The sequence below is a fragment of the Chrysoperla carnea genome, chromosome 1 (assembly GCF_905475395.1).
Source record: "Chrysoperla carnea chromosome 1, inChrCarn1.1, whole genome shotgun sequence".
NCBI classification, from domain to species: Eukaryota; Metazoa; Arthropoda; class Insecta; order Neuroptera; family Chrysopidae; genus Chrysoperla; species Chrysoperla carnea.
The window spans coordinates 127,614,404-127,642,025 of NC_058337.1; the positions used below are offsets into that span (position 1 = coordinate 127,614,404).

General features: G+C 30.3%; 6 protein-coding genes across 6 annotated transcripts; all 6 read right to left on the minus strand.

Moving 5' to 3' along the window:
* Positions 1–121: 121 nt before the first annotated feature.
* LOC123294630 (zinc finger protein OZF-like) lies at positions 122–3,377 on the minus strand. The gene is made up of 3 exons (XM_044875728.1): positions 3,153–3,377; positions 2,425–2,859; positions 122–1,844 (listed from the first exon to the last, which is right to left on the minus strand). The coding sequence occupies exons 1-3, from the start codon at positions 3,276–3,278 to the stop codon at positions 954–956; spliced, it is 1,452 nt and encodes a 483-aa protein (XP_044731663.1). The 5' UTR covers positions 3,279–3,377; the 3' UTR covers positions 122–953.
* A 540-nt stretch (positions 3,378–3,917) lies between these two features.
* On the minus strand, positions 3,918–6,975 carry LOC123294641 (zinc finger protein OZF-like). Its single transcript, XM_044875740.1, has 3 exons — positions 6,850–6,975; positions 6,288–6,779; positions 3,918–5,000 (listed from the first exon to the last, which is right to left on the minus strand). The coding sequence occupies exons 1-3, from the start codon at positions 6,973–6,975 to the stop codon at positions 4,149–4,151; spliced, it is 1,470 nt and encodes a 489-aa protein (XP_044731675.1). The 3' UTR covers positions 3,918–4,148.
* Positions 6,976–8,117: 1,142 nt separating this feature from the next.
* Positions 8,118–10,644, minus strand: LOC123294649 (zinc finger protein 569-like). Its single transcript, XM_044875752.1, has 3 exons — positions 10,519–10,644; positions 9,786–10,214; positions 8,118–9,064 (listed from the first exon to the last, which is right to left on the minus strand). The coding sequence occupies exons 1-3, from the start codon at positions 10,642–10,644 to the stop codon at positions 8,264–8,266; spliced, it is 1,356 nt and encodes a 451-aa protein (XP_044731687.1). The 3' UTR covers positions 8,118–8,263.
* Positions 10,645–11,464: 820 nt separating this feature from the next.
* Positions 11,465–14,066, minus strand: LOC123294675 (zinc finger protein 501-like). The gene is made up of 4 exons (XM_044875784.1): positions 13,913–14,066; positions 13,503–13,670; positions 13,227–13,352; positions 11,465–12,421 (listed from the first exon to the last, which is right to left on the minus strand). The coding sequence occupies exons 1-4, from the start codon at positions 14,036–14,038 to the stop codon at positions 11,582–11,584; spliced, it is 1,260 nt and encodes a 419-aa protein (XP_044731719.1). The 5' UTR covers positions 14,039–14,066; the 3' UTR covers positions 11,465–11,581.
* A 1,493-nt stretch (positions 14,067–15,559) lies between these two features.
* On the minus strand, positions 15,560–18,613 carry LOC123290976 (zinc finger protein 501-like). The gene is made up of 3 exons (XM_044871384.1): positions 18,459–18,613; positions 17,743–18,186; positions 15,560–16,598 (listed from the first exon to the last, which is right to left on the minus strand). The coding sequence occupies exons 1-3, from the start codon at positions 18,582–18,584 to the stop codon at positions 15,699–15,701; spliced, it is 1,470 nt and encodes a 489-aa protein (XP_044727319.1). The 5' UTR covers positions 18,585–18,613; the 3' UTR covers positions 15,560–15,698.
* Positions 18,614–24,199: 5,586 nt separating this feature from the next.
* Positions 24,200–27,445, minus strand: LOC123294689 (gastrula zinc finger protein XlCGF57.1-like). Its single transcript, XM_044875809.1, has 3 exons — positions 27,320–27,445; positions 26,706–27,131; positions 24,200–26,060 (listed from the first exon to the last, which is right to left on the minus strand). The coding sequence occupies exons 1-3, from the start codon at positions 27,443–27,445 to the stop codon at positions 24,750–24,752; spliced, it is 1,863 nt and encodes a 620-aa protein (XP_044731744.1). The 3' UTR covers positions 24,200–24,749.
* Positions 27,446–27,622: the final 177 nt, after the last annotated feature.

Genomic DNA, 27,622 nt, shown 5'->3' on the forward strand with positions numbered 1-27,622 from the left:
TTTAGAAATTATTAATTATCTTAGTAATAATTATTAACAATTAATGTAATTTACTGTAAATAAACGTATTTAAATACAAATTTACATTTATTTTTTCAATTTTATTTTCAATTTCCAGTCTTAAGGTAGTATGGCCGTATCGAAGGCATTGAAAAATTTTGGTCAGATTTTGGCGATTATAACCCTAAAGGACTAGTTTTTGAGGGTGCCTTTTCTGGACATCTTTAAGAAAGACTAAATTTGCTTCAAAATGAGACTAGAATTGTCTTTGTAGACTCAATATTTTCCGAGATAAAGCCTTTCAAAGTCTATCATTTTGCAAATTTCGTTTTTTTTTTTTTAATCGTGAAAATTACGCCTTTTTTCAGATTTACGAAGGGCTACGAAGAATCAGGATCAAATTTCATTCAGAACGACAGATTATTGCAAAAAAATTACGAAGTTCGAAAAAATGATATACTTTGAAAGCTTCATTGCGGAAACTATTGGGTCTACATTGGGTCTAGTCTACTTTAAAAATATCCTGAAAAGGTACTAGCAAAAACTAGTCCTTTAGGGTTATAGGTAATCGCCAAAATCTGACAACAAACCGAAATTTTTACGGTTTTTTTGATTTTTGCAGGTTTTTTTATGTTTAACTTAACCAGATTTCACTGTATCTATATTATGTAATTTCTTAATTACAGTAAGGGACTGCCGTACGTCCTTAAACGAACTGGCGGAACAAAAGAATGTATACCTGGTATGGGTACCGGGACACAGAGACATTTCAGCAAATTGTGAAGCTGGCTGGGCGGCAGGCCTGCTGAACGTCTGAGCCTGACAGTGTATCACGACTATTGCAGCAGCTGTCACAGTGTGGAAGATGAGGAGACGATGTCCCATCTTCTCTGTCACTGTCCATCTTTTGCCATGAGTAGATGGACTTATTTGAGTTATTAGCCTAACCTAACTTAGACCATATGTGCCTCACCATTATAAATCCCATCTAAACTTAACAAACTAAGATTCTCTTTTGAGTTTGTGTGTGTTTTCGAATGAAGTTTTAATGAAATTCTTTGTATAAATCTTCTACCACACACTTCACATTTATGTGGTTTTTCTCCGGTATGACGACGTTCATGATGAACTAAAGTTTTCTTATGATTAAAAGCTTGTGGACAAAACGTACACTGAAACTTTCGTTCATTTAAATGTGCCGCTTTAATATGTTCTGTTAAATTTTCTTTAATTCGATACGTTTTATCACATTGATCACATGCGTACGGTCGTTCATTTGTGTGAATTAATAAATGTCTACGTAATTCAGGCGCTGTTCGCATCGCATGTCCACAAATACTACATAAATGATTACGTGGAGCACTTTCCGTCGGATCCCTATGTACATTTTTAATATGAGCACTTAACGTTGATTGACTAATGAATGTATTTGAACATAAATCGCATGGAATTTTATCACGTTCTTTATGGATTGCCAAATGTGTTGAGAGATTTTTTTTACATACTGATTTACCGCAAACATGACATGCTACATATTTTTCGATCTGTGAATGTGCTTCTTTATTGTGACTTTTTAGATCTCGCTTATCTTGGAATGATTTGTCACATCGTTGACATGGTATAAGTTTTTTACCCGGTCTTTGTTTTAAATGTGTTAATTTATGACGTTTTAAATCATTAATTCTTGATACAATCTTGTTACATATATCACAAGTTAGATTCGATACATTGTGCGTTAATTCCTGATGCTGTTTTAAATGTAATGGATGGTAAAATTTCATTTTACAATCACTACATTTTAATTGTTTCACTCTATGTTTATAATGCATATGTTGACCCAATACCTAGAAAAGAATTTATTTGTTTACTAGCTTGATAACCGCTCGCTTCATTGGGCTTAAGAGTAAAAACCCCCAATTTATAGCCTCCACCTCTCTTGATCTCAATTATCCCCCTTCCATAACACTCGAAAGGATTGTTTTAAATATATACACAGTTTTCAATTTTTTTTAAGTATAAAATAGTCATAATTCATTGAGTTATTCAGAAAAGATGTCCATGAATTGTTTTACATTTACTATTTTAAAATTTTACAGAAATCTTTAATTTATAATTCATCATGATGACTATAGATGGAGCAGTAAAATGTCAGAATAAATTTAATTTTTTTTTAAATAGATTCTAGATAGATTCACATTTATAATATTTAGGGATTAGTAGTTACCCACCCGTCTAGCTGGGAAATTTCAACTTTTAAATAATAAACTCTAAGGAAAATTGAAAAAATACTTTTAATCTCAGCTTCCATTTCTTGCTTATATTCCTTATTTCAGAGATTTGAAAATCATTCAAGGAAACACCACGTTTTCACAACTTTTCAATAATAGAGTCCAATGAACAATATTTAAAGGTACCAACACTTACCCAAATTTTTTTAAATTCTTTATTACACTTCTCACAAGCAAATTTTTCTTCTACTTCTTCTTCATCTTTTATATTTTTGATACTATCATTTTCCTCTTCTAATTTCAGTTCTGATTTATCTTTGTTTTTAATGTCCAAGAAGCTGTTTGTTTCGGATTTTTCGAAATTATCTTCATTGTAATCATCTCTAATTTCGGAAAAATCCTCCTCTTTGATATCTATTGAAGAATTATCATCCTGGTAATCATCGAATTGTTCATCTTTTACGTTAACAGAATCATTTTGGTTATTTGGTAAATTAATTTTACTCTTCTTAATAATTTGACGAAATGCATTGTCTGAAGTTTCACATAATTGTTTAAAAGTGACGGTATTTTGCAATTGAAGAAAACAATTCTCGCATATTTGATTTGGTAGATCATCATTTTCCCAAATCTATAAATTTTAAAAGAAAATTAAAATCAAATGTATGCAAATCTACTAGAAAATTAATAATATCTGCTGTCTAGTTTAAGTTACAGGAAAATTGTCTAGCTGTAAATTTAACTATCTTGATACGAGATACCTATATTATTAAAACTACCAGTTGTATAAGGAGCAATATTCAAAATCAAATTTAAGAATGTAAAACCTTGTTTGGTTTGATAAAAGAACGTCCAAAATATTGGTACTGCATTTCCCCAGCACTCTGTATAAGTCTGTTTATACTTAATCTATATATTACTTACTCGTACAGAAGCACATGCTATTATCATATCAATTATTTTAAATGAGGTAATTGATAGAAATTTTTTATCGAATTTCATACAAATACGACAAACTTTGTCGAAATCATCTATTGGGCACGTATCCATTTTTCAAACATTTGAATATACTTAAAATTAAGGAGTTATTAGTCGTTGCCTAGATCTGTGGCACAAAAAGACAAAACCATCAATCAAAATCATGACCATGAAAAATTTTTACATCAGATTTTTTAAATAAAGTGTAAATCTTTCCCCAATTTTTGTATTCTCTAAATTGAATGGCCCAAAAAATTGAATTTATGTTTTTTAAATCATGATAATTTGTAACATCCATGGTCTAGGAAATAACACCACAGATAATTCATTGAAGACATTTAAAAAAGGGTCAATATAAATTAAAAACAAATTAATACAATTTTTTTAACTAAATATAATTATTTATGTAATGCCATTTCATCTTTACATAGTATTGCGAATAATATGACCTTAAATTTTACAAACTTCGTTTTATTTTAATTTCCCTTTGATTTTTGAAATACAATTTCAATTGCACATATTTTCATTAACGTTTCATTGTTATAAAAGTTTCCACAAGGTTAATTAAATCTTAAAAACTCTGAAAAAGTTTTAGGAAGTCTGAATTTCTCAACGTTTTTGAACTGTCTAATTCAAAGTTATCCAGACTTATTAAGTCTGAATTAGATAGTCCAAAAACGTTGAGAAATTCAGAGTCAACTATTTGCCATAATACTTTAAAATTGCCCACCCTTTATGTCATTCAGATTCAATTATTTTTCACCGAGATATATCAGTTTGAAATTTCGAGAAAATTTAAAAGACTTTTAAGTGCACCACTGTTTTTCCGGAGCAATTAACATTCCAAGAAAATTTTAAGCAACTTGTACGTAATTTCTCGTTATGTAATGCCGTAATTCCTTAATATGTACATCACAAGTGACTCACCAATATTTATCCCATCTAAACTAAACTTAAGATACTTTCTTGCAGAACACTATCCCTTGCGTTTGTATGTGTTTTCGAATGAACTCTCAAAGCAGCTTTTTGTATAAACGCTTTACCACATACACCACATTTATGTGGTTTTTCCCCCGTATGACGTCGTACATGATTCAATAAAGTCTTTTTATCGAAAAATGCTTGTGAACAAAATGTACATTGAAATTTACGTTCATTTAAATGTACATGTGAGATATGATCCCGTAAATTATCTTGTCGTCGATACGTTTTATCGCAACGATCACACTTGTACGGTCGCTCGTTTGTATGAATTAATAAATGTATACGTAATTCTTTTGGTGTACGCATTGCATGTCCACAGATATTACATAAATGATTCCGTTTATGTATTTGATTCTCATGTACATGTTTGATATGATGATCTAACGTTGACTGTTGCAAGAATTGTTTTGAACAGATGTTGCATGTAACCTTTTCACGTTCTTTATGGATTGACATATGAACGGATAGATGTTTTTTCCGTACTGATTTTCCACAAACATGACATGTTATATTCTTTTCGATTCGTGTATGTGCTTTCCTAATATGGTTCTTCAGTTCTGGTTTCGTTCGGAATGATTCGTCACATCGATCACAAGATACAAGTTTTTGATTTGAATGGATTAATTTATGAGCTTTTAATGAATAAATATCAGACAATACTTTGTTACATAATTTACAAGTTAGATTCAATGGATTGTGCGTTAATTCCTGATGTTGTTTTAAATGTAATGGATGGTAAAATTTTAATTTACATTCGCTACAGTTTAATGCTTTCGCTCTGTGCTTACCATGCATATGTAAGCCCAATACCTAAAACCAAAATTATTTATAACGAAAAAAAATCTATCTATTAAAGTAGTACTAGTACAACGAAACTAAATATATCTAAAAGAAAAAAATAGGGTATTATCGTTAGTCAAAAATAAATCATGAAATTTGAAAAAAAGTTAAAATTTATGTAAAAATATACTTAAATATTCTGATTTCGAGTCATAAAAGCACATTTTTCTTTTAAAATATTAAAATTAAAAATCGTAATTTTTAAACTGTATATCACGTGACTTAAACGCGGGTATGCTCTGCTGTGATGTCATAGCGGTATGAGTCATAGACCATCAGTTAGTTCAGTGTAGACAGCTGAGTATAATATATACATAGATAATAAGTATTTATATTTATTATAATCAGATATCTATGAATATATCTGTCAAACTTATTTGTGTTATTTCGTATAATGATACCCATATTACGTCATCAAATTGGATGCCCGCGTTTTTGACAGTTTAAAAAAGGTTTAAAATTTAATTTAAGTTTTTGGCAAGAAAGCGTGTGTATTTTTCCGAAATAAATTTTTGTTGGCTTTTGATTAGCAAAATCAACATTTTGAAGCACTTTTTCAAAAATAGTGGAAGACCCTATTCTTAAGAATGTCTCGAAAATACGTCGATTAATTTTCAATACTAAATTTCAACATATTATAGAATTTTTAAAATATAAAATTAATGCTGTCCTTCGTGGACAGCCAATATAACCTAACCTAACCTAAACCTATTTTTGAAAGCAAGGGCCATGAAGCATATAGGCAGGAGAACGATCGCTATAGAAAATATTGTCCCCGAAATATGGATAAAATAAGTGAGGCGCTGCGATCAATACGTAGTATCAATAAAAGCGGGCTGTTGTGCGCTAATTTCAAATGATATATCAATTTGTACATTATGCTAACAACAACAGCTTACTTCACAGATACTACTACTTGATGAAAGCGCGGCTGGTGGCTTAAAAATTAACTATAAATTCTACATATTTTTAGGGACAGGTACGCTAATGCTTTAGTACATAGCGATCTTTCTCCTGTTCTATAACCTTCATGGCAAGGGCTAAAAATTTTAGAACCCAACCAAATCCTCTATAGTCGACAAATTCAACCCAACCAATTCGTAATTACTACGATACTCCGGGTCTATAAAATTTACGGTTTATTTTTTCCGATTAGCACATACAGGAAATAAAAATAATTAATTTTTCCTTAATACCGAGAACAAAACCGAAAAAAAGTCAATAACATATCGGAAATAATCGTTCCGATATACTTACCCATATTTTTTTAAATTCTTTATTACATTGCTCGCAAGTAAACGTTTCTTCCATTTTTTCGTCATCTTTAATATCTTCATGGCTACTACTTCCATCTTCCGATTTAGTTCGTATTTGTATTTTGTTCAATTTCAATCTGCCTTTCTTTTTACTTTCCAACATGTTTGTTTCTGAATTTTTAGAAGCATCTTCATTTTCATCGATTCTAATTTTTTCATTTTCCAAGGCATTTTCATTTGTGGCATTTTCAGGAATGTCTTCTTCTTCTTTGATATCTAATGGAGAATTATCATCAGCGTAATCTTCGAATTCTTCATCTTTCACGTTAACAAAATGATTTTGATTATCCGATAAATTAATTTTACTTTGCTGGATAATTTGACGAAAAGTACTATCTGAATTTTCACATAATTGTTTGAAATTGATAGTATTTTGCAATTGAAGAAAACAAGCTTGACATATTTGATTTGGTAGACTATCATTTTCCCAAATCTATAAATATATTGAAATACCATTATTTCGAAAAATGTTTTCGCACCCTATATATGATTATTTTTATTACCTGTACAGAAGTACATGCTATTATCATATCAATTATTTTAAATGAAGCTATTGATAGAAATGTTTTATCGAATTTCATACAAATACGACAAACTTTATCGAAATCATCTATTGGGCACATATCCATTTTTTAAACATATCACGTATTAACTTAAAAGTTAAGGATTATTCATGGAATTCGCTACGTTGACCTTAATTTAAGGCATCGAAAAGTAACATTGTTAATTTAAATCTTCATTGAAAATCTTTTTGCTTATTAAATTTTTTAAATAACTCAAAACAAAGAAGTAAATTTTTTTACTGCCTTTATTTTCTATAAAATTGATGACACAATTTTTTCGCATAATTTGTTCATTATGATTTCAAGCTTATCCTTCATCAATTTGATTTTAGTCCGGGAGCGGATTGCAAAATCACTTGACCCATCGGTAACCGGCTCAAACTTTGCAATAAAGTGGCAATCAATGGGTTATTGCAACGCTGCCAAATCGGCAGAGGAAGGGGGAAATATGTTACGCCTTATTGAGATACCAACTTTACCCATAAGTTAACCGGGTAATTTTCAAGTGAAGTTATAGTTTTCAATCTACTTTTTCAAGAAATAATAAGTTGTCAGTCAAATTTCTGGATAAAGTATGGCAACCTTTGAAAAAAATGTTGTTGTCTTGAAAAGGTATAGATTGAAAGCTATAACTTCACGTGAAAATTACCCGGTTAACTTATGGGTAAAGTTGGTATCTCAATAAGGCGTTACATATTTCCCCCCTCCTCTCCCAGTCTGGTAGGATTGCCATAGCCCTTTGTTTTTATTGGTTTGATTGCCGCTTTATTACAAAGTTTGTGCCGATTACCGATAGGTCAAGTGATTTTGCAGTCCGTTCCCGTACCAAAATTATAAAGGATAAGGAACATAGTTCCAAAAAAAAGCTCTTGTTTTATTCATAAATGGGAGTTTATTAAAATTATATTTACAAATATATTCAAGAAAAAGCATATTTTCTCTGATATCCATCATTTTCACATCTTACCAGAATAAAATATTAATCAGCTGTTTAAATTTTCTCAGCGATTAATCACTTTCAGTTATTTTCTAAATTTTCGACAGTTATTTTGATTTTTTTAACCCTTCATAACGGTTGCGTAAAAAAATTATCTCACGCGCGCCTGTTTCCAAACGTTTTTTTTTTTTTTCAAAGTTTCAAATGGAATGGCCTTTTGAGAATTTTTTTACTTTCGCAAAATTTCATGCTTTACAGGATTTAAATAATTTATTTATTTATTTATTAAAATATTTATTAACAGCTATGAGAGTTTTTCTTATCACTTTAGTGTCGGCTAAGAAAAAAACACAATTCGGATGGCTTCGTTATACTTCGGCTATCTTCGTAGTTTCCAACTGCCGTATTAGAAATTATTTAGTTTTGTGAAAGATTCTCACTTGAGTTTGTATGAGTTTTCGTATGGATTGTCAATGCAATTTTTTGTATAAACGCTTTACCACACACTTGGCATTTATGTGGTTTTTCACCTGTATGACGTCGCACATGATTCATTAAAACTTTCCTTACATGAAAAGCTTGTGGACAAAATGTACACTGAAACTTGCGATGATTCAAATGTACATGTGATACATGATGTCTCAAACTTTCTGCAGATCGATACGTTTTATCACAACGGTCACACGGAAACGGTCGTTCGGTGGAATGTGTTATTAAATGTGTACGTAATTTAGCAAGTGTACGTCCCGCATATCCACAAATATTACATAAATGATTACGTGCAGGTTTTTGATTCTCGTGTACAAGCTTAACATGATCTTTTAACGATTGTTGCCGCAGGAATGTTTTCGAGCATAAGTCGCACGTAATTTTATTACGTTCTTCATGAATTCGTAAATGTTTTTTTAGATTTTTTTTCGTTACTGATTTGCCACAAATATGACATGGTACGTACATTTCTTTCTGTGAATTTACGTCCTTATTGGGGCTTTTTAGTTCCTGCTTATCTTTGGATGATTTGTCATGTCGAAGTTTATGAAGTCTTAATTTATAAATATTTGCAAGTACTTTATTGCATATATCGCATCTATGATTCAACGGATTATGCATCAATTCCTGGTGCTCTTTTAAATGTAAGGGATGATAACATTTTATTTCACATTTATTACATTTTAATGCTTTCGCTTTGTGTTCACGATACATATGTTGACCCAGTTTCTAAAACAGAATAGACCTTTTTCACATTTTTTTTTTTTTAAATGAAAGTAAATGTCTTGATAAATGAGTTAATTTTTTTCCCCGATTTTTTTGAAGCCATATGACCGAGAAAACAGACAATGAAAATCATTAAAATTCAAATTGGCGAAAACGATCCGGAAACACACGATGTTACACGAAGGTTGGTTTGACGTCATTTAAAGTTGATAATAATGATATATTAATACAAGTGTTGACACTGTTTTACTAACATTGCTTGTCGGATTGACATCACAGATCACGTGTGCGGTGGAGCCAAAAAAAACCGTTTTAAAATATTTCAAATATTGTGACTTTTTAACAATTTTTTTCATAGTGTTTTTATTGTTAAAAATGCGTAATTTTTGAGTTACAGGCTCTACTCGGCCTATATTTTCATAAAAAATTATCAAAAAGCATTTCTATTTTTCATGAAAAAGGTCTATTTAATCGTATTTTTAACAAGATAGCAAAATTTTTTTTAGTAAAGTTGCCTGAAAGTTGAATGGGGTCTGATTGCCCCTCTCACTCTGTCTCATGCAAAATGCATAGAATGAAGTAACTTAATTATTTCGTTTGAAAGGTAAAATAATGGAGATTGTTCTTAGCTATATTAAAAATGCGAAATTAGGGTTCCGTAAAGATTAGTGAGTTTTCGAAAAACGTACATTCATCACATTAATTGCATTCATCACGAACTTACCCAAACTTTTTTAAAGTCGTGATTACACTCCTCACAGGTAAAAGTTTCAGTCATATTTTTATCTTTAATCTCTTCATAGGTATCATTTTCCTCTTCTGGTTTAGCCCGTATTTGTAATCTATTTAATTCCGGGGTAGCTATTAAATTTTCTTCATTATCAATTTTTATTTTTAAATTTTCCAAGGTATTTTCATTTGTGTTACTTTCATGAATATCTTCTTCTTTGATGTTTATTATAGAATCATCATTAACGAAATCTTCAAATTCTTCATCTTTTACGTTATTCGACAAAGTAATTTTATTCTGCTGAATAATTTGGCGAAAAGTATTGTCGGAATTTTCACATAATTGTTTGAAATTAATGGTATTTTGCAATTGTAGAAAACAAGCGTGGCATATTTGATTTGGTAGACTATCATTTTCCCAAATCTACGAATGGGAATAGATTATCAATAACTGATCATTTGAGATTTTTAATTTTAGTGTGAAAAAATCTTGTAAAAAAGAACAACTTGTCTCTTTTTTACGGTTTAATAGATAAATTTTTGTAGATCCTTAGGATCCATAAACACGAATTTCATTTTTTTTTAGGTATACAAAACTTTTTTTGTTAGATTATGTACATAAAAAATTTCTCTCTGAGATTTGGAAGAGCTTTTTCTTAACACCCTGTAGGTGATTGCTTATTACCCGACTGTCAAGGATTGGTTATCCTAGTAAATATTTTGATTACCTGTACAGAAGCACACGTTATTATCATATCAATTATTTGAAATGAAGTAATTGATAGAAATGTTTTATCGAATTTCATACAAATACGACAAACTTTATCGAAATCATCTATTGGGCACATATCCATTTTTCAAACATTTCATAAGTAAATATTTGATAATTATCAAATTAACGCCATTCGTTTTATTATCGACGTCGAAAAAAAGGCATATTTTAATTAAAATAATCCTAGAACTTTAATTAGTAGAATTTAAAACTAAAAAATTTTAATAAATACATTTATTTTGTACACGAAATTTAAATATAAATCTTCTATTATTTTACAATCTAGTATTATTATTACAATATATGCCATAGACTTAAATTAAATATAGACTGATAACGTATAAATATAACAATTTGTATGAGATATCAATTTTACTTTTTTAAGGAATAGGGAATATTCATATATCAAAATATCAAATACATTATAATTTTGAGATATTTAAACGCAGTTTTTTGGCGCTCTCTGTTGATGACGTATAAGTACGTGATCTGTCAATTGGTGGCAGTTCAATGTATAATTAACACTTTAAAAAAATGAATTTACAACACAGAATTTACACTCGTTATTATTAAGTTTTCTAATAAAAAGCCGTAGAATAGTATAATTTAATTAAATGTCATATAAAATGTAAGTAATTAATATCCTACAGTATGTGAACAAATTTGACAAGCCCGTACTATGGTGTCACGTCCGTATAAAAATTTGAATTTCCGTTTTAGAAATTTTTTAATTCCCTCACTGAATTTGTACTTTTATTAATTAATTTTAAGTAATTAAAAAGATATTAATTACTAAAATAATGGTTTAGTTGAAATGTCCAGTCATTAAAGTTACGGAAGTTTACTTTTTAACTTTTACGTTTAAAAGTCTCCGCATTCAAAAAAGTATTCACATACACGCACTTGCCATCAAAATACTAATATTTATTTAAGCTATTTTTCGATTGGCTAACTATAAAACGAGTTATTATGGGGTATATATTAAAATGGCTCATCCTGTATATTACAATGCTTGCAATCTAAACTAAACAGCTTACATTAAAATTCTCTCTTGAATTTGTATGTGTTTTCAAATGAATTTTTAATGCAACTTTTTGTATAAATCTTTTATCACAAACTTCACATTTATGAGGTTTTTCACCCGTATGTCGTCGTACATGATGCACAAACATTCTCTTCGTAAAAAATGCATGTGAACAAAATGTACATTGATACTTTCGTTTATTTAAGTGTATACGTGAGATATGATCTTTTAATCGATCATCACGATGATACGTTTTATCACATTGATCACATGCATATGGTCGTTCACCTGTATGTATTAATAAATGTGTACGTAATTCCTTCAATGTACGCATCGCATGTCCACAAATATTACATAAATGATTACGTGCAGGTTTTTGATTCTCATGTACAATTTTAATATGATTTTTTAACGTTAACTCACTTACAAATGATTTCGAACATATGTCGCATGTAGTTTTACCACGTTCGTTATGGATTCTTAAATGCTGGGGTAGAGCTCTTTTCGTAATTGATTTGCCGCAAATATGACATGCAGCATACTTTTCTGTCGCTGAATGTACTTCCTTGTTATGGGATTTTAGCCGAAATTTATCTTTGAATGTTTTGTCACATTGTTGACAATGCAAAGATGCTGATAAATGTATTAATTTATGACGTTTTAATTTGTAAATGTCTTTCAATACTTTGTTACATACATCACATGTAAGATTCGATTGATTGTGTATTAATTCTTGGTGTTCTTTTAAATGTAATGGATGGTATAATTTTAATTCACATTCACTACATTTTAAGGCCTTGGCCCTATGTTTACGATGCATATGTTGACCCAATATCTAAAATAGGGGTTAATACAAAAAATTTAAGATATTAATTAATTCGAAATTATAATTGAAAAGGCCATCAGCGCAAAAGTGGCTTATACACATACAGGATAACCCATTTTAATCGATGGACCCAAATATCTTCTAAAGTACTTTACAAAAAAATGTTTCGTATAAAAATTATTCAGATTAAATTGGGATATCATATTCTAGTGGCAGATTTTATCTGCGTCTTCTGGATCCTCTAATAGTTAACTCAGATCCTTAACAGTAATAGATATAATAACACTTTAAATTAGAAAGCTCATAAAAAAACTAAAAATTTTTGTTTAAAACATTTTTTCCAAAAACGTTAGCTTTCGGAGGAAATGCGACTTAAAAATATCTCATTATTGCATTTAGATTTTTACGATGTTACGCTGCTAAGTGGCAACACGACCTTAACTGATCGCGTCACCTAATTTGACGCTCAAACTTAGCGTCAACCGTAGACATGGCGTCAAACTTTGAATGAAAATAAACCTTTACAATTTAAGTACGGATTAAACTTTTTATTCTATTCAGACGAGATTTTCAACTCGTTTATATTAGCGCTCGAAAAAGAAAAAAAAAAACTGGAAAACTCAGAATAACTTTGCATAGAGAGGCCATGCAATTTTTTAGTTGTTGATGGCCATGACTATAACTTATAAAGCAGTTTCTAACTATTTTAGGAGCAAGACTAAGAATTTCGTCTATAGATAAAACAAATCATTCCGGAATTTTGTCTCATCGTCAAGTATAGAATAATAAATAATATTACGGAATATATACTTACCCACACTTTTTGGAACGCTTTATTACACTTATCACAAGTAAACGGTTTTATCACGTCATCGTCTTTAATATTTTCATGAGTAATCCTTTGCTGTTCGGATTTAGTTATTTGATTTTCATTCAATTTCTCTGATTTTTTGGAATTATCTTCGTTATAACTAATGCTATTTTTTTCATTTTTCAAGGTATTTTCATTTTTGAAATTTTCATGAAAATCTTCTTTAATATCCATTAGAGAATTATCATCAGCGTAATCTTCGAATTGTTCATCTTTTACGATATCAAAATCAATTTGGTTATTCGATAAATTAATTTTATTTCGCTGAATAATTTGACGGAATGAATTATCAGAATTTTCACATAATTGTTTGAAACTAATGGTATTTTGTAATTGAAGAAAACAAGCGTGGCATATTTGATTTGGTAGATCATCATTTTCCCAAATCTATAAATTAAAACTTATTTATGTAATCAGGTTTGAATGAAAATGGATTTAAAGAAAATCGGAGGGATAAAGTTGTAAAATTACTTCTTAGAACTTTATATCTGTATCAATAGACTCCGCGAATACGGTAGTTGTCGAATATACTGTATATAATTATACTGAACGGTTTTTCATAGCTAAATGTAGACCGTTTTATTTTTAAAGGTCTTCAACATTTTGCTCATAATTATTATTTATATTACCTGTACAGAAGCACACGCTATTATCATATCAATTATTTTAAATGAGGTAATTGATAGAAATGTTTTATCGAATTTCATACAAATGCGACAAATTTTGTCAAAATCATCCATTAGACATGTATCCATGTTTCAAATCATTTCTTATATTAACTTAATTAAAATTGGAACGCTATTGCCGTTATTCGTAATTTGAATAATAGTAAATTCAAATTAACTATTAATTAAATCGTTCCTAGAATTTTATATCACCCATAAAATTAAAAGCTAAACAAGTGAAATTTACAAAATTTAAAAAACCCCCGACAAATTTTTTGGGTAAGTAACCCTAAACTCGTATTGAAACATATCTAAGAACACACTCTCCATTAAAAACTGAACCGATTTTGAGAATTCCATCGCCTATTTTTTAATTGTTTCAGGTACAGAATAATAAATAGAGAATATTCATGTATTTTTTTTATATTTTTAATTCATTGTTTACACCGTTATAACAAAGTAAAAAATATAAATACTGCTTAAAAATACTGTATTTAAGTATAAAAAAATATTTAAAATACATTATAATTTTGAGATATTTAAACGCAGTTTTTTGGCGCTCTCTGTTGATGACGTATAAGTACGTTATCTGTCAATTGGTGACAGTTCAACGTATAATTTACACTTTAAAAAAATGAATTTACAACACAGAATTTTCACTCGTTATTATTAAGTTTTCTAATAAAAAGCCGTAGAATAGTATTATTCAATGAAATACCATATAAAATGTAAGTAATTAATATCCTACAGTGTGTCAACAAATTTGACAAGCCCGTACTTTGATGTCACGTCCGTATAAAAATTTGAATTTCCGTTTTAGAAATTTTTAAATGCTCTCACTGAATTTGTACTTTTATTAATTAATTTTAAGTAATTAAAAAGATATTAATTACTAAAATAATGGTTTAGTTGAAATGACCAGTCATTAAAGTTACGGAAGAAAAATATTTGAACCAAATTTAAATTTCATGAATATTCCCTGTTCGCACTTGAAGCATAGCTCAGGACATTCTCCATTAAATTAATTTTCAATGAAACAAAAAAAATTCAAAAACAGTTCATCGGTTTAGGTTTAGGCGCTATGATGCCCCAAACAGGCAGACAAACACACACACATTACACATAGCGGTCACATAAAAATAAATAAATTTACACAATTTTTAATTTAAATACGGTTTTTATTTTATTTTTCATAATCTTTAGATAACATCAAACAATTCAACTATGCTTCCCATTAAAAAAAAACTACAGAAAAAAAGTGCCTTTAGGATGTCAAAGTTATATTCATTAAACTTTTCAAACAACGACGTTATTCACAAGTTTAAAAGTCGAAAAATCGAACATTTTCTTATAAATCGTAAACAAAAAATGAGAGCCAGCTAGATGGAGAGAATACAATCCATTTTTTTCTAGCAAGTATAGTTATGAAGATACTCTATTAAAACATCGAATTTGGTCCACTCTGTACCTCGTTGAATTAAGTTATTAAAAAAAGTGATCAAATATAGCATTTTGATCTAAACAATTTTCTCTAACTCGAAAAAAGAGTTTCTTGTTCTTATTGACTATATGTGACCTAACATGATGAAAAAAAGTTTGACCACTCCCATCCCCTCCTGGATACAATTTTCTCTAACTCGAAAAAAGAGTTTCTTGTTCTTATTGACTATATGTGACCTAACATGATGAAAAAAAGTTTGACCACTCCCATCCCCTCCTGGATGATTCTTCCGCATGGGCTTTTGTGAGTCTATACTGAATAGAAAGTCTGTAGTTTACATGCACTTGTTTTTAAAGCACTTATAACCATACTCTCACCTAAACTTTGCGAAAATTTCTCTCTTGAATTACTATGTGTTTTCATATGAATTTTCCATGCAATCCTTTGAGCAAATGCTTTATCACACACTTCACATTTATATGGTTTTTCCCCGGTATGAAGTCGTTCATGATGCACTAATACTTTCTTGTCACAAAAAGCTTTAGGACAAAATGTACACTGATACCGTCGAATATTTAAATGTACACAATTGAGATGTTTTTTTAAATCTTCTTTAGTCCGAAATGCTTTATCGCATCGATTACATGGATGCGGTCTTGCATCTGTATGTATTAGTAAATGTTTACGTAAAGTAGCCGGTGCACGTGAAGCATGCCCACAAATATTACATAAATGTTTACGTACAGGTTTTTGATCCCCATGAATGTCTTTAACATGAGCTTTTAAAGTTATCTCATTTTTGAATGGTTTTGAACAATGTTGGCAAGTAAGTTTTTCACGTTCGTTATGGGTTCTTAAATGCTGGCGTAGAGCTCTTTTCGTAATTGATTTGCCGCAAATATGACATGCAGCATACTTTTCTGTCGCTGAATGTACTTCTTTGTTATGGGATTTTAGCCGAAATTTATCTTTGAATGTTTTGTCACATTGTTGACAATGCAATGATGCTGATAAATGTGTTAATTTATGACGTTTTAATTTGTAAATGTCTTTCAATACTTTGTTACATACATCACATGTAAGATTCGATTGATTGTGTATTAATTCTTGGTGTTCTTTTAAATGTAATGGATGGTATAATTTTAATTCACATTCACTACATTTTAAGGCCTTGGCCCTATGTTTACGATGCATATGTTGACCCAATATCTAAAACAGGGATTAATACAAAAAATTTAAGATATTAAAGAATTAACAATTTAAGAGATACTAGTAGTGCAATTTAAATAATTCGAAATTATAATTTTGCTAAATATAAGTTATTTTAAAGCAGAATTAAAAGATTGAACCAGTTTACTATGTGCTTTAAAAACGCACTTTTTTTTTCTTTTTTTTTTTTTTTTTCAAGTTTGGCCTCTCTAAAATAACACGGGTATATTTTAACAACGACAACGTGATTCAATTTAAAATAATTTCTAATATTTGCTTTTTTGTATTCGAAGACTTAATTAAAATTGTATTTTTTTCTATTTCTTGCATTATTTTTAATAAATTAGAAAATTTTAAAAAGCAACACAATTATGGCAGTCTTTCGGTCACCATTTATTTGGTTTTCAAAGATTTTAGAAAGTAATAGGGTTATTATCGTTAGTCAAAAATAAATCATGAATTTTGAAAAAAGGTTAAAATTTATGTAAAAATATACTTAATTATTCTGATTTCGAGTCATAAAAGCACTTTTTTCTTTTAAAATATTAATATTAAAAATCGTAATTTTTAAACTGTATATCACGTGACCTAAAACGCGGGTATGCCCTGCTGTGATGTCATAGCGGTATGAGTCATAGACCATCAGTTAGTTCATTGTAGACAGCTGGGTATAATATATCCATAGATAATAAGTATTTATATTTATTATAATCAGATGTCTATGAATATATCTGTCAAAATTATTTGTGTTATTTCGTATAATGATACCCATATTACGTCATCAAATTGGATGCCCGCGTTTTTGACAGTTTAAAATTTAATTTAAGTTTTTGGCAAGAAAGTGTGTGTATTTTTCCGAAATAAATTTTTTGTGACTTTTTTATTAGCAAAATCAACATTTTGAAGTACTTTTTCAAAAATAGTTGAAGCTACCTGAAAATTTTTAACTCCCTGTCTTCTATAGTTTTATAGAGAAAATGGGCATCAAATTTTTGTCTGTATTTTGAATTTTCACGAGTAAACATATATGATGTTTTTTTTTTTATAAGGTTCTATCTCTATCTTTAATAATATGGGTCGTAGAACCCAAAATACGTGATGCCAAGTAAAGAACAATGAATAATATTACGGAATATATACTTACCCACACTTTTTGGAACGCTTTATTACACTTATCACAAGTAAACGGTTTTATCACGTCATCGTCTTTAATATTTTCACGAGTAACCCTTTGCTGTTCGGATTTAGTTCGTATTTGATTTTTATTCGATTTCGGTCTATCTGATTCTTTTGAATTATCTTCATTATGACTATTTATTTCACTTTCCAACGTATTTTCATTTTTGACATTTTCATGAAAATCTTTAGTATCCATTACAGAATTATCATCAGCGTAATCTTCGAATTGTTCATCTTTTACGATATCAAAATCAATTTGGTTATTCGATAAATTAATTTTATTTCGCTGAATAATTTGACGGAATGAATTATCAGAATTTTCACATAATTGTTTGAAACTAATGGTATTTTGTAATTGAAGAAAACAAGCGTGGCATATTTGATTTGGTAGATCATCATTTTCCCAAATCTATAAATTAAAACTTATTTATGTAACCAGATTTGAATGAAAATGAATTTAATGGAAATCGGAGGGGTAAAGTAGCAAAATTATTCTTAGAACTTTATTTCTGTATCAGTAGACTCCGCGAATACGGTAGTTCTCGAATATACTGTATATAATTATACTGAATAATTTCGTAAATAATTTGGATAAATTAGAGAAGTTTGTCATAGATAAATGTAGGCCGTTTTATTTTTAAAGATCTTCAACATTTTGCTCATAATTATTTTTTATATTACCTGTACAGAAGCACACGCTATTATCATATCAATTATTTTAAATGAGGTAATTGATAGAAATGTTTTATCGAATTTCATACAAATGCGACAAATTTTGTCGAAATCATCCATTAGACATGTATCCATTTTTCAAATCATTTCTCGTATTAACTTAAAATTGGAATGCTATTGACGTTATTCGTAATTCAAATAATAGTCAATTAAAATTAAGGTATTTCCAGCATGGTATTTGCAGTTCTTATGCTAAAACCAACTTTTCGACAGCATTTAAGGTATTCTTTTTCCACAGACTAAGAATAGAGCTTACTATCAAATCCCAAAGTTTCAGAAATTGAACATTTAAAACACGAGATAAATAAGGATTAAATTCCTAAAATGAAAATGATGAAAACAAAACGACGTGCTATTTTTTTTTTAAACTGATTATCTCGCAATCTAAACGACCAAACATTCTGCAATTTCGGGATCTCACAGCTAACATTATTCTGAGTCTGTAAAAAAAAGGCAATTCTGTCGACAAATGCTTTCAGCTGGAAATACCTTAGGTCATTCCTAGGATTTTATATATACCCATGAAATTTGAAACTAAATAAATTTACACAATTTTTAATTTAAATACGATTTTTATTATATTTTTCATAATAATCTTTAAATAGCATCGAACAATTCAATAGGGAATATTCATGTATTTTTTTTTTTTTAATTCATTGTTTACACCGTTATAACAAAGTAAAAAATATAAATACTGCTTAAAAATGCTGTATTTAAGTGAAAAAAAATTTTTAAAATACATTATAATTTTGAGATATTTAAACGCAGTTTTTTGGCGCTCTTTGTTGATGACGTATAAGTACGTGATCTGTCAATTGGTGACAGTTCAATGTATAATTTTGTTAATAATGTTTGAAATAAAAACATTGAATACTTTTTGAATTGTTACTTTTAATCACCATTTAACTTTACAATGCAGCTCAACTGAACTGTATCAAATACAAAAATTCATCGCTATTTATACACAAATCTAAGTCTACTAGAAAAACCTAGAAACGGTATATTGATCATATAAAAATGTTTTTATTTAGAAGAATCTAGAACAAATGCATTTTTATATGATCAATATACCGTTTCTAGGTTTTTCTAGTAGACTTAGATTTGTGTATAAATAGCGATGAATTTTTGTATTTGATACAGTTCAGTTGAGCTGCATTGTAAAGTTAAATGGTGATTAAAAGTAACAATTCAAAAAGTATTCAATGTTTTTATTTCAAACATTATTAACAGGTTATGGGCCCAGATAAATTAAAATAAAAAGTAGTGTCTACAAAAGGTGTCTTTTGTCCTGAATCAAAAAGTAAAAATTTGTGATCAAAAAAAAAATAAACTTGTAATTGAAATACAGTGAAGTGTAAATGTACAGTGAAACGATGGAAGAATTGAAAACCATCAAGCTGGTGGGTAATGAAAATTACCAAGCATGGAAATTCCAAATTACAATCATCTTGAGAAGCATGAAGAATGGCGAATTGCTTCACACAGAGAAACCAATAGATGCTGAGATGTTGAAAAACTGGAATCAAGTTGAGAATGCTGCTCAAAGGGTCATAGTAACTTCAGTAAGTGAAAAGGTTCTCTCATTGCTGTTTTCTTGTGACACATCGAAGAAAATGTTGGACAAATTGAATGCCGTGTATGGTCACAAATCAGACGCCTCATTACATATTCTGGAACAGAAATTTTACAATGTAGTCTACAATAAAGAGGATGGTGTTGGTAACCACATCTCAAAGCTGGAACACCTGGTTAGTCAAATGAAAGAACTGGGTGAAAATGTATCCGAAGGAATGTTGATGGCCAAAATTCTGAATACCCTGCCACCTGAATTTGCGCACTTCCATTCAGCCTGGGACAGTACGCCTGCAGAAGAAAAGAAGCTGAACAATCTCACTGCCCGATTGTTGATTGAAGAAGAAAGGTTGAAAAATAAGTTATCCACAGAAAAATCAGAGTCAAAAGAAGAAAACAATGCCCTTGTCAGTCACAGAAAGAAAAACAGATTTCAACAAAGAGGAAAATGGGACAAAAATCCAAATGCCAATAAGCAAGATAATGTGAAGAAGTGTTATCACTGTGGAAATTTGGGCCATATTCAGCTCAACTGTCGAATCAAACAAGGTATCAAGTGCCACAACTGCGGAAAAGTTGGGCATTTCCAGAAGGACTGCAGAATGAAGAAAGAAAGTTTAAACTTCAGTGCTGCTTTGAGCTCGTATACAGAAAATCCACATGGTGAATCATGGATCATCGATTCTGGAGCCACACAACATATGACCTACAACAAGAATTACCTCAAAAATTACAAATCATTCCAAGGAGAACGAACTGTCAGTTTGGGTGATGGAAAAGGAATTCAAGCGTATGGTGAAGGTACAATTGAATTGAAAACATGGACCAAAGGCTTCGAAGAAAAAGTTCTATTGAGAGAAGTACTATACGTGCCAAAATTGAAAATGAATCTGTTTTCGCCACGAAGAGCAGTTCAATTTGGTTGCAAGATTATTTTACAAGGCCAGAATTGTACCATCAAGAAAAATAATGTCAAAATATTAGATGGAACACTCAAAGGAAGCTTGTGGGTGCTGAATGCCAAAATCAATGAAGAAATTCAATCAGTCGGTCAAGTACACCTAACCAGTTTACAATTATGGCATCAACGTTTGGGTCATCAAAACATGAATCATGTGAAGAAAATTTTGGAGAAATTCAACATCAAAACAGATAAGAAAGAAGAATTTTGTGAGCCTTGTGTATTTGGAAAACAACAAAGAAAGCCATTTCCAACAACTAATAGTAAAACACATGAACCAGGCGAAATAATCCACTCAGATGTATGCGGACCAGTAGAATATTCGATCGGTGGGAGCAGGTACTTTGTCCTGTTCAAAGATGACTTCTCACATTACAGAAAAGTATTTTTCTTGAAACAAAAAAGTGAAGTCAAAAGAATTTTGAGCGATTATATCAGAAGTGTGAAAACAGAAACTGACAGAAAAGTTAAAGTACTGAGAACAGATCGAGGTACAGAAGATTGTAATGAAGAAGTCAAAGAAATTTTGAAAAGATATGGAATCAGACATCAGACTACTGTTGGATATGCACCGGAGCAAAATGGATCTGCTGAAAGGGACTTGCGAACCATTGTTGAAGGAGCCAGAACTTTAAGATGTGCAGCGAAATTGCCAAAGAAATTTTGGGCTGAAGCTGTCAATACTATGGTATACATCCTGAACAGAACTGGAACTTCATCAGTCCCTGGAAAAACACCTAATGAATTGTGGTTTGGTAAAAACGCAGAAATTGAAAATTTGAAAGTATTTGGTTCAGAAGTTTATTGCCATATCCCAAAGCAAAAAAGAAGAAAATGGGATGAAAAATCAAGAAAAGGAATTTTTGTGGGCTATGATGAAAATGTCAAAGGCTATAAAATATATTTTGAAAATACTGGAAAAATCGAATTACACAGAGATGTCATCTTTAGAGAACCTGAATCTGAACAGAGAAATCTCAAAATTATTGAAAAAGATGAAAATGAAGAAGGAACTCAAAGTGAAGATAAAGAAAAGGAGATTGAAGCAGAAAAAGAAGATGATGAGAATGAATATAGATCAGCAGAAAGTTCCGAAGATTCAGATGGAGATAAGACCGTTGAGTCTACCAGAAAATTGAGAGACAGAGATAAAATAAGAAAACCAGCTAGATACGCTTATGATCCAGGAAGTGTTATCGCAGAAGCTTTAATTACTGGAGCTGAACCACTGGAACCAAGAACTTATGAAGAAGCAATAAAAGATGAAAATCATGAAAAATGGAAACAGGCAATGAATAAAGAAATGGAATCCATGAAGAAGCACAAAGTTTGGATTTTGAGTGAATTACCAGCAGACAGGAAGGCTCTTAAAAATAAATGGGTGTACAAAATTAAAAGAAATGAACATGGTCAAATTGAAAGATATAAAGCCAGATTAGTATGCTGTGGTTATTCCCAGATATATGGCATCGATTATACAGAAATTTCAAGTCCAGTAGCTAGATATGACTCAATCAGACTTATTTTGTCATTGGCTGTAAAAGAAAATATGACGCTGGAACAATTTGATGTGACTACAGCCTACCTGTATGCAAAATTAGATGAAGAATTGTATATGGAGCAACCAAAAGGCTATGAAGATGGAACTGATAAAGTATGTAAGCTGAAACAAAGTATTTATGGCTTGAAACAGTCTGGAAAAATGTGGAATAATCGATTTACTGAATTTCTCAAGAAATATGGTTTAAAACAGAGCAAAGTTGATGCATGTATTTTTTCAAATCAAAATCATTCTATGTTTGTTGCAATTTATGTGGATGATGGACTAATTGCAGCCAAAAATGCAGAAGAATTGAAAAAATTGATCAATGGACTACAAGATACTTTCAAGGTTTTAAGTTCACCATTGCACTATTATTTGGGTATGGAAATTATTCAGAAAAACGGCTCAATCTTCATCCACCAGAAAAATTACATTGAAAAAGTGCTCAGTAGATTTGGAAGTGATGATTCCAATCCAAGCTCAGTACCAGTGGATGCTACTCAATCACTCAGCGAAAAAGACCATCCACACAAACTGAAAAGTGTCAAAAACGAAGTGCCATATCGAGAGGCAGTTGGAAGCCTCATGTTTTTAGCTATCATTTCAAGGCCAGATATCAGCTATGCGGTGGGTCGAGCAAGTCAATTCTTAGAAGATCCAAAAACAATTCATTGGAATGCTGTCAAGAAAATTTTAAAATACTTACAAGGAACTAAAGAATATGGTCTTCTTTACCAAACTGAAGGAGATTTGGAAGGTTATTCAGATGCAGATTTTGCTGGAGATACAGATGATAGAAAGTCAACTAGTGGATATGTATTTCAACATGGAGGTGCAGCTGTATCATGGGCATCCAGAAAACAAAGACTTGTAGTTTTATCAACAACTGAGGCAGAATATGTGGCAGCAAGTGAAGCAGCAAGAGAAGCCATTTGGATCCGAAATTTGTATGAAGAACTGACCGGAAAAGACAAAGTCATTACCTTACATGTGGACAACAAGAGTGCCATCTGTGTGATCAAGGACGAAGTTTCCAAGAAGAGGAGCAAACATTTTGATGTCAGATATCATTATATTAAAGATTTAGTAAAAGAAAAAATAATTAAAATTTTATATGTTAATAGTAAAGATCAGAAGGCCGATATTTTTACTAAAGGTATTAGTAGAGATAATTTTGCGAGACTCAGATACAATTTAGGGCTAAGAAAACTGTAAGGCACCCATATCAACTTTTTATTTATCTATTTTGAACTTGACATTTCTAATAAATTTACACTTTAAAAAAATGAATTTACCACACAGAACTTACACTCATTATTATTAAGTTTTCTAATAAAAAGCCGTAGAAAAATATAATTTAATGAAATACCATATAAAATGTAAGTAATTAATATCATACAGTATGTCAACAAATTTGACAAGCCCGTACTATGATGTCACGTCCGTTTAAAAATTTGAATTGCTCGTTTTAGAAATTTTGAATTTTTCTCACTGACTTGTACTTTTATTAATTAATTTTAAGTAATTAATTACTAAAATAATGGTTTAGTTGAAATGTCCTGCCAATAAAGTTACGGAAAAAAATATTTGAACTAAATTTAAATTTCATGAATATTCCCTATTGTATGGTAGAAATTTTTTGTATATTATTTATTATCATTTTGTTCACTGTACAGGTTGTCCCAGAAGTAATCGTCACTCTTGTTGTATCTGGTTCCGTACTTGTCATTGTAACATTATGAAGCTCTCCCTCGTGTCTCACTGTTGCTGTTTCGTACTATTTTCCCTCTCACCCCCACTGTCTAGCCACTTTAGCGGGGTTTCTGATTGGCTGCCTATTTTAATTAATAGCTAATTATTTATACATCGGTTCAAAAAATGGAAGAGATCTGTATGTCTGTAAATTGGCTAAACGGTTTAGCCCCGCTTAACAATACATCGCGATGTACAGGTCGATGCGGATAGAGTTTTGGAAAAGTTTTTTCCTATATCTCGCAAAATAAAAGTTGTTGAATAATGACCGAATATAACATTTTGACCTGAAAATTTTTCTCTTACTCGAAAAAAGAGTTTGTTTTTATTGACTATATGTGACCTAACATGATGACCAAAAGTTTGACCCTCCTCTGGATGATTCCATTGCACGGGTTTTTCGAGGTTATATTTAATAGAAAGTTTGTAGTTTACACGCACTTGTTTTTAAAGAACTTATAACAATACTTTCACCTACACTTTGCGAAAATTTTTCTCTTGAATTATTATGTGTTTTCAAATGGATTTTCCATGCAGTTCTTTGAGCAAATGCTTTATCACACACTTCACATTTATATGGTTTTTCCCCGGTATGAAGTCGTTCATGATGCACTAATGTTCTCTTTTCGCAAAAAGCTTTTGGACAAAATGTACACTGATACCGTCGATTATTTAAATGTACACAATTGAGATGTTTTTTTAAATCTTCTTTAGTTCGAAATGCTTTATCGCATCGATTACATGGATACGGTCTTGCATCTGAATGCATTAATAAATGTTTACGTAAACCAGCCGGTGCACGTGAAGCATGTCCACAAATATTACATGAATATTTTCGTACTGGTTTCTGATCCCCATGAATGTCTTTAATATGAGCTTTTAAAGTTATTTCACTTTTGAATGGTTTTGAACATTGTTCGCAAGTAAGTTTCTCACGTTCTTTGTGCGTGTCTAAATGAGTGTGTAGATTTTTTTTTGTTAACGATTTACCACAAATATGACATGTTACATACTTTTCAAGGAAATGTACTTCCTTGATATGCGATTTCCATGATTCCCGATCTTTGAATGATTTGTTACATCGTTTGCATCCAAATGAATGTACACGTGCGATGTGATCTTTTAAACCAGCTAAACGTAAAAATTTTTTCTCACAACGGTCACATGCGAACGGTCGTTCGTTTGAATGTTTTAATAAATGTATACGCAATTTACTCGCTGTACGCAATCCATGCCCACAAATATTACATAAATGATTACGTTCGTTATCATGAATTTCTTTAATATGTCTTTTAAGTGTTAACTCACTAATAAATGTTTTTGAACATTTATCGCATGTCATTTTCTCACGTTCTTTATGTATTTCTAGGTGATCGTCTAGATATTTTTTCGTTACTGATTTACCACAAATATGACATGTTACATTTTTTTCGATAATTCCATGTACTTCCTCATTATGAGATTCAAGTTCCCGTTTACTTTTGAATGATTCATCGCATCGTTCACAAGATCTAAGTTTTTGATTTGAATGTTTTAATTTATGAGTTTTTAATGAATAAATATCTTTCAATACTTTGTTACATATTTTACAAGTAAGATTCAATGGATTATGTGTTAATTCTTGATGTTGCTTTAAATGTAATGGATGGAAAAATTTTAATTTACATTCACTACAATTTAATGGTTTTGCTCTATGTTTACGTTGCATATGTTTACCCAATATCTAAAACAGAATTAATTTGTTACAAGGCATCTAACCACTAAAAGCACCCTCTCCAGCAGAGTCGTAACGAGAGTACAAAGTACTTGTGGCAAATATTTATACTGCGACTCTTCTTAAAGAAATAATAGTTTTTATTTGCCTAATCTTTTTGAACTAAAAAAGTAAAGTTGCCTCAAAGATATTTTTGTGCAACCAAAAATTTTATATGTTTGATAATATAGGAGCTCTAAACATACCGCTATCATCCAGCCAAGTCTCCATTTTTGTATTAGGATGTTATGGGTGAGGTATTTGACCAATTTTTAGAATGCCTCAAACACCTACGCAAAAATATCTACCAGCTCTCGGACCCTCCAGGATCTTATTTTTACGGGTATTTCAAATATCTTTTACGGATAGGTCAAATATCGAAGATATATTTCGTGCGGGAATTATTTTCTCTTGTTAATACACATTTGAACTGCATTTTCAAAAAGTTAAAAGATTTTGCTTTTGAAAATTCTATCTGGGCGTAATTCTGTTCGGATAAATGTTGCTGCTGAATATTTCTAGCAGTAGCAATCTTTGGATTAAATGTAAAACATATTTGAAATAACATGGACGTTAATAACAAACTTCAGGAATAATGAATTCGAATATACTCACCCATACTTTTTTAAATTCTTGATTACACTTCTCGCAAGTAAAAGTTGTTATCTCATTTTCTTCATCTTTAGCACTTTCATAGCCATCACTCTCTTCTTCGTGTTTAGTTGTCTCTAATTTTTTTAAATTATCTTCATTGTAACCAATCGTAATTTTTATTTTTTCCAAAGTATTTTCATTTGTGGTATTTTCATGAATATCTTCTTCTTTAACATTTACTATCGAATTATCATCAGCGCAATCTTCAAATTCTTCATCTTTTACATTATCAAAATTATTTTGGTTATTGGATAAATTATTCTGTTCAATAATTTGACGAAATGTATTGTCTGAATTTTCACATAACTCTTTAAAATTTTTAGCATTTTGCAATTGAAGAAAACAAGCGTTACATATTTGATTTGGTAGATTATCATTTTCCCAAATCTGTAATTTAAAAATTTGATTTATTAAGAAAATGTTCTTAATTAAAAATCGAAGCCATTAGATATTTTAATTATTAGATTTTGTTTCTAACTTTGCGACTTGGATTAGATTAATAAAATGTTTCACTCTTGAATATATTTGGTACAGTATTTTTTTTACCACCCTGTATTTGAATGCATTTATATTACCTGCACAGAAGCACACGCTATTATCATGTCAATTATTTGAAATGAGGTAATTGATAGAAATGTTTTCTCAAATTTCATACAAATACGACAAACTTTATCGAAATCATCCATTGCACACGTATCCATTTTTCAAACTTTGCACGTAGTAACTCAAACTTGAGTTGTTTTTAATGGAAATTGCTTCTTGTCTATCAGAGAATATATCGGTTAAACAGAAACGAAAGCCAATGCTAATTTTTATTGCCGGGCATTTAATGCCATCTCTGAAGGTCAACGCAAACTAAATTAGTATAATCGTCAAAA